This window comes from Notolabrus celidotus, chromosome 16, assembly GCF_009762535.1.
Source record: "Notolabrus celidotus isolate fNotCel1 chromosome 16, fNotCel1.pri, whole genome shotgun sequence".
Classification (NCBI taxonomy): Eukaryota; Metazoa; Chordata; class Actinopteri; order Labriformes; family Labridae; genus Notolabrus; species Notolabrus celidotus.
This window is the reverse complement of record NC_048287.1, coordinates 27,086,609-27,096,550: the sequence shown is the minus strand read 5'-3', so window position 1 is coordinate 27,096,550 and position 9,942 is coordinate 27,086,609. Positions and strand designations below refer to the sequence as shown.

The 9,942-nt window shown below is 39.6% G+C and overlaps 1 protein-coding gene across 1 annotated transcript; it reads right to left on the bottom strand.

Moving 5' to 3' along the window:
- Positions 1 to 995: 995 nt before the first annotated feature.
- Positions 996 to 7,857, bottom strand: pithd1 (PITH (C-terminal proteasome-interacting domain of thioredoxin-like) domain containing 1). Its single transcript, XM_034704298.1, has 6 exons — positions 7,536 to 7,857; positions 6,748 to 6,791; positions 6,386 to 6,463; positions 6,071 to 6,175; positions 3,857 to 3,965; positions 996 to 1,761 (listed from the first exon to the last, which is right to left on the bottom strand). Exons 1-6 carry the CDS (start codon positions 7,731 to 7,733, stop codon positions 1,660 to 1,662), a joined length of 636 nt encoding a protein of 211 aa, XP_034560189.1. The 5' UTR covers positions 7,734 to 7,857; the 3' UTR covers positions 996 to 1,659.
- Positions 7,858 to 9,942: the final 2,085 nt, after the last annotated feature.

Here is a 9,942-nt window from a genome sequence, read left to right as displayed (position 1 = left end):
CAAAAATCTGCTATCTCTGTGTTACACTGATAGCAATGGAAAAAAAACCTCCTTAATTTGTACATAAATAGCTTTAAAGCGGATTCTGATAAGGTAAAACATCTCAATACCTCTTTTACTGCAGTCAAAAAGGTTAACATGATGTACAATAAATACAAAAAATAAGTACCCTGTATAAGTATGCAGAATTATCTGACTTATGGTGTTAACAGTAAGAAAATAGTTAACATTTTGCTTCTATTAACACTTGAAGGAAATGTTTTAAAACTTGTTTTGTGATTTTATATTTTGTTGAATTAACAAAGTTACCCAAAAATTAAAATTATTTGGATAAAATGAACCTTTTTCTTGAAAATCAATAGGTGTAACATAAATATTTGCTTCTAAATAGTCTTGAAAAAATATGAGCTCCAATAATTAACATAAATATTGACACCATCAACTCAGCTTCTATACATTGTACTTAAAACAACAATAAAGCAATAGCAGGCTGCCACTACCTTCATGATGTCACACTGCATTATAAATGTAATGAAATCCTGGATGACATTATATGCTTGTGTTGGGAAAGGAGAGAGGTGTGAATGTAATAAGATTACTTCCAGGCAGTACATTGCAATAAGCTTTTGGTCTCTGAGTCACATGGCATCACGAATGTGGTGTGTTTCTATTACAGTGCTATTGTAGAGGAATCACGGTCCAGTCTATTTGTGACTGCTGTTAAAATGAGGGAATAGACCTTTGCTGCAGAGCTTTATAAGTCTTGGATCTGGTCCAAGCCTGCACCGCCGCACCTTCTTAAACAGATTCATTCCTTTGCTTACTTCAGCTCTTCAACAGGTGAGAGCAAAGGTGCAGAATTAAGGGTGTCAGTGCATCATGTGGCTGTCTGGAAGTCATTCCATCACACAGGTAATCTCAAAAGAATTTGCTCTTCAGAATCTGATCAAAGCTCCTGTTTGGATACATAACATACCACTAGGGGGCAGAACATATCCAGCAGAAATAACTGACTTTATTGATTTTATAAATGGCAAATAGGGTAATATAGCAGGTGTTAAGTACACTTTGTGGTGTTTAAATGGTGCTCATGTGTACAAAGTGGCTTAAAATGTGTATTTAAGGAGTGTGTTTTAGATGTTTGTCATTTTTTCAGATATTTCAGTGCACATTAAACCTCTTTGCATGTTTATTTTATACAGAGAAATCATTGATTAAATGTAACATATTGAGGATGTGGATATGGTAACCAGAAAGTACTATCACATAATTCATTCCCAGCCTTCAGCATTTTATTCAAGAGCAGCCTCCACAATATTAAAGTGGTAAATATCTTCAGAATGAGAGATTACAGGTAGAAACAGACTGTATATGAGCGTGATAGGTTTCATGCATTTATTATGAAGCTTTCTGCCACATTAAGCCCTCTCTCTTTATCAAAGTAGAAAACAGCGCAACAACTTGGCACTTCCAGACACACAGGAGCTCTCTGGTCTTGAGATTTCTGTGCTCAGCCCCCCCCCCATCAAGTTTAAGCAACCTGCTGCAGACCTCAGCTAAGCTCAACTTTTTATTTGACTTCAGTCAAGCAGACGCCAATGACACCTTCCTTCTAATCCTCCTCATCCTCATCTTCTTCCTCCTGACGCTCTGAAGCTCTCAGGAAATGAAGTTGGTTTGTGGGATGATGCTCTCCACTTTGTGATCCGCAGGGTTTGCCGATGCCTCGTAGTTACAGATCGTCACTTCATGTCTGTGAGCCTGGAGAGCACAGAGAGAGAGAAAAAGATGGATCAAATGACAAACATGGCTCCCTGAAGGTGTGTCTTTTTTTTCTGACCAACAGTCTGTGACCTTAAGATATTCATGTCCAACAGAATAATGTACTCAGGTTGCTGTTTGAAATAAAGCAATAACTGGGGCCAAAATGTTGTAGACACTGGACATTCAATCACCTGTCAAAGGAGACAAATACAATCTTTTGAGAAGCTGCAAAATATTGGGCTTTTCGATCAACTTGATGATCTCACATTCAGATTAGGAAATTTAGGAAATTGTTCCTGGTTGGCAGATTTCCAAAGCCAGGGAATCAGGCAAATTAGAGTTGTTTTAATGCTTCTTGATGGATCTAAAGTATAAAAGTCTGTCAACAGTGAAGTCTGGAGGGACTTTGGGCCATATTTCAAACTATGTGTTAATCAGAGACTGTTTAAAACAAGGACATAATCTCTATGATGATGATGATTTCATTTATTTCACATGCCAATCCAACAAATCAACTGCAGAAAAATAAAGAGGGCGTGAAAACGACACCCCAGATAAGCTTCCAAAAGCTTCTGGTAGGGGACCCAACCCAACATAATCTCAATGACCTAACCCACTGGGTTCTGGAGAGATGTTTTGATGCCCAACGAAGGCATGTCCATGTTGGAAAAGCTGACTCCACCTAACTATATATGTTGTAAGATATGCTTATTTTTACCTCTTTAATTTTAATTGCTAATAACTTTTTAATAATTGCTATTTTATCAAGCGGCAACCTCCGGTCTAAAAATATGAGTCAATGTGGAAGTGTTAAAAGCTGCAGTTCATCGAGGATCCGCTTGAGGCTGGCTCCGGAAGTACCGGAACTCACATACACATGAATGGGGAAAAGACGATCTTTGCAGCATTAATAAACATGTTTACAGCCTGGTACAAAAGATGAGTGTAGTCTCAATAGCTAATTTCTCGACGTCCTCTCACTGTGAGGGGGGTGAATTTTTTTCTAATTCGGCAATTTCGAAGATATTGAGATTACTAGTCTTCCAATGAGAGGCACAGCTGCCTGTGGGAACACTGCAGCTGTTGGCTAGGAGGCTCAAAGCCCGCCTCTTTACGTCACACTGGCTCGACAGAAGCAATATGGCTGCCGCAGCCGATTGGTCTCAAAACAGCTCCTCAGAAACAGATGGGTGACGTCACGGATACTATGTCCATATTTTTTACAGTCTATGTATTTTATAGGCTCTTGCTTGCTTTATACTCTTTTGCACTGTCGACTTTGCTGCTGTAACACTTAAATTTCCCCGTTGTGGGACGAATAAAGGATATCTTATCTTATCTTATCTTATCTTATCTTTCAGTCAACCAATACACTCCCAAAGAGGTGAGCTTTTAGCCTCCTGGTAAACAGCTACGATGTGCCCTGACTATTCGTCATCACAGCCATGCCCCCAATTATGCAAACGTGTGTACAACTGTTAGCCTTTATATTGTCTTAACAAATGCATAAAAACAAATCACCCTCCATACAGTGTGTAGGAATACATAGATGAGCTGCATGTGGCTGTAAACATGTTTCATCTTGTTGAATACATTTTGAAATGGAAGCTAAAAGGGACTCCTTGACTTTTGGAGTCTGCCTGGTGGACACTTGAGGAACTGCAGAATTTGATGAATTTTGAGGTTAGCTGTTCAGATGTGCTTGCAGCCTACAGGACAGTGAGAAGAAAGAGCTTTTATTCATAGTGTTCGAGGATATTGTTGTATTTTTTTAAGACTACAGTGACCTTTGTGTGTGTGTGTTTTTAATAAAGGGACCTTGTTTGGACTTTGAAGCATTCTAGGAACAAATCTGCTGCCCTAAAGATAACAGATTAATCAAAATAATACCCTCTTTCAAAGAAATCCAGATCTGACGCAAACAGCACAAACAAGCATGGAACAGCTGGAAGAAACAGGAACTTCTCAGAATCAGGTCATAGAAATGTTAAAAATCCAACACATGGAAGATTTCTGACATAGAGAGGCATCGTGAACAGATATTTAAGATCAGATAACTGTTGAAACAAAAGCTGGATTCAGCACACTGTACCTCTGAGTATTCTCCCCTAAGGCCGATGTAGTAAACCCGGGTGTTCTCATCTCCAAAGTTCTTTGAGATGTGAATGGAGAGGTGATGAACATTGGAGAAACGAGCGATCCTAGAGTACAAAGAGAAAGACACGTCAGTGCATGATAGAAGTTTGAAAAGCACAAATATCAGTGTCAGAGAAACCAGGGAGGAGGGATGAGTCTTTGACACAGAGATAAAACATGAAGAAACCAGAGCTTTGGTTTCTCTTGGGTTTTGAACGCTTGTGTGACCTGATCACTAAGATTGGATTTCACTGCATCATGTTATCGAGTATCAAGAGGGCACGTTTACTAAACAGCAGCTTTATCACTTCTAAATCTTATTTTCTCTTTAGGCTGTTCAGAATTGAGGATGAAAACATTGATCTTAACAAACATTTGAAAGCCTTCAAAGTGGTTTAAAGGATGTCTGAATAAAGTGACAAAGACTGCCTTGCTTGTGCTGTCAATTCAAACTAAGCAGAGAAGTGTTTGTTCCAAAGAGAGGACAGATCAACTCGGGAATATAGAGTGAAGTCCGGTAAAAAAGTTAAAATGTAGCTCTATCTAAAATAATAACAGCAGAAACAAACAATAGTATAAAACATTCTTTTTAGTAGGCAACTGTTTCTCATTGAATGTGGTTGAAATATCACGTTGATCACTGCATGTCCAACAATATGAAATTGAAATGTAGTCTGATGTGAATTTGTGAGCACCCTCTCCATTTTTATCATTCTGTATGAATCAAAGAACCATTCAGGGTTAGCTTGAACATGACAACCAATCATAGCAGCTCTGTACAAACTAGCATCATCTGGCTTTTATGTGACTTGTGTTAGGAGCGAGCATCCAGAGGTTGTATTAAAAGGCTTCTCTCCTCCTCCTCCTCCTCCTCCTCCTCCTTCTCCTCCTTCTCCTCCTCCCCCCCCCCTCTCACCCCCCCTCCTCCTCTCCTCCCCCCTCTTCCTCTCCTCTCCCTTCTTGTCCTTCTCCTTCTCCTCCCCCCCCTCTCTCCTCCTCCTCCTCTCCCCCCCTCCTCTCCTCCCCCTCTTCCTCTCCTCTCCTCTCCTCCTCCTCGTCCTTCTCCTCCTCCTCTCCTCCTCTTCTCCCCTCCTCCTCTCCTCTCCTCCTACTCCTCGTCTCCTCCTCCTCGTCCTTCTCCTCCTCCTCTCCTCCCCCCCTCCTCCTCCTCTCCCCTCCTCCTCTCCTCTCCTCCTCTCCTCCTACTCCTCGTCCTCCTCCTCCTCTTCGTCTCCTCCCTCTCCTCTCAACCTCCTCCTTCTCGTCCTCCTCCTTCTCGTCCTCCTACTCCCCCTACCTGTAGAGTAGAGAGTAGAGGAGGAACAGAGATGCTAACACGAGAGGAGTTAAACTGTCCAAAACCACAAACTGAACACTGCTAACAGAGTCCGGATGTAGACTGTCCAAACCGAGGGACCCTCATCCTTTGTCAGTGAGTGAAAGGGGGGGGGTTTGGTTAGTAGAGGGGATGTTACATCAGTTCTGTGGCTTCACCAGCCAGAGCGCTTCAGTGCATGTCATGCTTCCATTGCAATAACCGGCCCCCACATCGGTGGTATTTTGGCTTTAGATATGACAACAGAAGGAGAGGGAGGAGCATCAACAATATTTTTAAACAGTCAATAGGATGACATTGCAATCTAACCACTGAGTTAAACTGGTTTCCCCTGCCTGAACATGTTTTGTCAGCAGCAGGGTTGTACATTTTAATGTTAATGATCAATTATTGATTAATCATTAAAGAAAACAGAGACTTTTTTCCCAATGCCAAATGTGTTTTTTCACCTAAATCAAATTTTCCTTAGGGACACATATTTATATAACTGACGGTATTGAATAGCTACGGATTGTATTGAGGCGGACAAAATGTGAATAGTTTGAATATCAACATGTGGAGCAGGCTTATAAAAATAATGTCCATGGACACAGAGTCACATAAAGTGAAGTCTCAGGTTACAACATGTACATTTAGGTCTACTACAACAAGAGAACAGAACTGAGGTGGAGTTTACACGACACCCTCCGATGATGTTAATTGCAGAATTCTCCAGCAAACTGCGGCTCAATCAGCGGCTTTCCTGGACATCTCAAACTCACCATGCAGAAGGGAAGTGTTGTTAGATGAAACTAAAATCAGTGTAGATGTAAATAAGTGTTGCTGTTTTCTCACTTTGTTGGGTATTCCAGCTCCGCAAGGGGGTCTCTGTTGAGTCTGAAGGCTTGTTCTGGTTCTCTTCCTGTATCATCAAAGGACATGTGAGGGATGTTCTTATACCTGGAGAGACAGAAACAAGAAAACGAGATGAAATGACGGCCCTCCAGTTAAAAATAGAGAGAGAAAGCACTTACACAGCAAACATATCAACAAAGATTCTGATGTCAAGCTTTGTTAAGGAGGCTGTTTAACGAGTTCAACACTGCTTTTTGAGACAAAGTCTTTGGGAGTGTTGAGGAGGTCTTAGACGCTCTTTTTTCAGACACTCACAGTCTGATCTCTCCGGGATGAGAGTCATCGTTCTCTCCAGATATGATGATGCCTTTTAGCTTGACGCTGCCGGTAAAACTGAAAGAGAAATGAGATCACAAAGAGAAAGAATCAGGACAGAAATAACAAGATGCTGTGAAAGGGGAGAAGAAAACAGAGGCTGTCACAAGAGAGGAAAGGTGAAAATGAAATTTAAAAAAGAATCACAGGGGATAAAAACCTGAGCAGTCCTCCAACATATTACCTTTGTTTGTGTCACCGTCCACAAATAGAACTTGTATTAATAAACGTGTATAGAGGCAGTAAAGCAGTAAGATGTGAGTGTTCTGGCTTGTTGTTGGGATGATGGTTTGAGGACTTACGGGATGTTGAACAGCAGCTCTTCGTCTGCATCACTTTCAACATACTGAAAGGAAAAAGATTGAGTCATTATGGAGCAGCAATCAAAACAAATAGTGTGGCATTGGGATGCTGGTTTGACTGGTTTTGTGGCCACATTGACTCCAGTATGAGCAACCAGAACTGAGCATGGAAATGATAAAACAATAATCACAAAAACAACTAAACACTCCCCCAATTCCTTCAGAATATGTGCTGAGGGCTGTGTTATATTGTATTTTACAGCTATATTTAATTTAAAAAATATTTTTAATGGAGTGTTATTTCTTGTAACAACGTATTTACATAGTTTAACTCAACTCAACTTTATTTATATAGCACCCTTCATACATAAAAACATGCAGCCAAAAGTGCTTCACAGAATAACAGACAGAAAACAACAGCATTGGTAAAAATTATAAAAGGCATGACTATAAATAAAATACTTAAAAATAAAATAAAATCAACACAGTAAAATTAATAAATTAATTAATAGTGGAAAGAAAAGTTAAAAATAACTAACAAGATCAGATGAATACAATAAATAAATAGATAAATACATAATTAAATAAGATAAATATATGTTAAAGCAATGATTAAAATAATAATAATGTTTAGTTTAGAGTTACTTCTTCAATAAAATATGGGCGTTTTGTCACCACTGGCCCAAACAAACAGTCAGCCTCAAAGTTTCTATATTCCAATGCTCCATACACCTCAGGGGACCCAGGCTGTATAAGTGACCGATGAAGAGCCTCCGTAGGTCGGGTACCTTGTCCCTCTCGTTCCGCTGGTCCCACGGTTTGAACACCTGCTTCCCGTCCCCGTCTCTGCTCTCGTTCAGGCACTGCAGCTTCTCCAGGTCGATCCGCCGGTACAGTCCGTACTCCAGGCCCCTCTCTGCGGGCTCATGCTCCCCCGCACACCCGCAGCTGTGCCCCGGCCCGTGTCCGTGACCGTGCCCGGACATCGTGGGACTGAATACAGTACTTTGCCTGGTTTACCTGGCTGCGATGGTCTGCTGATGGAGCTTCTCTAAAGAGCAACAGCAGCGTAAGTTTCACTATGTGGAGTGAGCGGAAGTGACGTTTCCGTCAAGAGAAATGAAATGCCACTATTACTTCCGGATTAATATTTTCAAAATAAAACAACCTGTTTTTTTGTTTTTTTTCTTTCAACCTGTTTTTCATTTGCAGTCTATGGCTTTTTTCGCACCGATTCGCACGATTTAACCCTCCTGTTATGTTCATTTCTCTGGAACAGCAATAGTGTTCCTGGGTCAATTTGACCCGGGACATATTTAATTATCCAAAAGTGTCAGAACCCAAAAAAATTCCAATACACATTATTTAAATCTAATTTTTAACTCCATTACTAACCATTTAAATCCAGATTTGGTCCATTGGTGTTCTTTAATTCTCATAGATTATGGTTCAATGAGGATAACTCTCTTGTTTTTCATTAAAATTAATGTTAAAACTTGTTTTTAATGTACATTGGAAAGCCCTAAATATGAGGACAATAGTTTTACATGACATAGATTTGTGTTTATTCTATTTAACATTTTGAATTTCTTTTTTTTTATGAAGTGATGTTGATAAATTAACATGACTCCTCTTCTGTCACATGCTGTCCAGATTTTTATGCTGCATTTAGCTGGTTTGGAAGGCATATATTGCCTAAAATAGACTTTTTAAAGGGTCAATTTGACCCACAACATAACAGGAGGGTTAAAAAAATATATATAGATATTATTTATATAGTTTTTGATTTTACAAATTCAAAAATGTTCAAAACAGAACACCATACAGAAAAGATAAACAAGAGAGAAAAAAGAGAGAAAAAAAATGACAACAAATAAAACAAAATAGGGGCTGCCAGTTCATAGAGATATATAGTATAAAATGACCATACAACATTTATTAAAATCTAATAAAATTACAATTTAGAATCTAGTTTTATTCAGGCCCGTGTTGTGGGGTTCCAGGTCCAAGTGTTCAAAATAAATACATCTCGCTGTTGTAGACCGAAGCTGCACTATTCCCATTTGCTTTCTTCCTTATTGGTTTTCCTTGTTGTTTTTCTTACTGCAGTTTCTCCAGCCCTCACATAACTTATTTTGTCACAGTGAAGCAGATATAAACAAGGATACACACATTTGACAGCAGGAAAACAAGATCTGAAGCCACAGGCGGGTTTAAACAAATCTACAATGTGTGTGTGTGTGTATGTGTGTGTGTATGTGTGTATACATATTGTTTCAAAATTGTTATCACTAAAGTAACAACCAAGGAACATAGACTGTATAAAATATGGACATAGTATCCGTGACGTCACCCATCTGTTTCTGAAGCGCTGTTTTGAGGCCAATCATCGGCGGCAGCCATATTGCTGCTGTTGAGCGATTGTGACGTAAAGAGGCGGGCTTTGAGCCTCCTAGCCAACAGCTACAGTGTTCCCGCCTGTCAATCAAGTCAGCTGTGCCTCTCATTGGAAGACTTGTAATCTCAATATCTTTGAAATTGCCAGGTTAGAAAAAAATTCACCCCCCGTACAGTGTGTGCTGATCGAGACATGAGCCAGTCTCAAGCGGATCCTCAATGAACAGCAGTTTTAGCACTTCCGCATTAGACTCATATTTTTAGACCAGACCCTAATTTTATGATTATATGAAACTTGGTACTATTTTTTAAACAATTTGACAGTGGATTTTAATTTCATATTTACAAAATACTACGCCCTCTACTTTCAAGTGTGCCGCACATTCACATAAGACTAGTTTGAATGTGATCAGAATTTCTAGTTCTGGGCTCACTCTCTTTTTCAATTTGTCAAAATGCATCTCATTGCCTTTTGAAGGTAAGTGACCCTTGGTGTGAACATCAGTGTCTTATATATATATATATCTCCATTGTACATAATACAATTTTCACAGCCCATTTGTAGCTTTATAGCATTTTGTTTTGAAGGGTACGGTTTCATTGCAGGAAGTGATTTTCTGCAACATTACAGCAGATTTACATGAATGAGTAGCAAAACACAGCACACGTGATGAGCTCTCTGGTTGGCCAACATCCTCTACCACAAAGCAATATTGATGTTGCAAACTGCTTTACATATATGTCGTGATATGAAAGTATATTATCCCTATAATGTTCAACATACAAGGTAAAAAATGG

What these genes read in the sequence shown, in the direction of transcription:
- pithd1 (XM_034704298.1), bottom strand. Translation starts at nt 7,733, where the DNA reads ATGTCCGGGCACGGTCACGGACACGGGCCGGGGCACAGCTGCGGGTGT. An exon ending in CATCCCGGAGAGATCAGACT is followed by an intron (nt 6,176 to 6,385) that starts GTGAGTGTCTGA and finishes CTGTCTCTCCAG; the next exon opens with GTATAAGAACATCCCTCACA. An exon ending in GAGCTGGAATACCCAACAAA is followed by an intron (nt 3,966 to 6,070) that starts GTGAGAAAACAG and finishes TTTGTACTCTAG; the next exon opens with GATCGCTCGTTTCTCCAATG.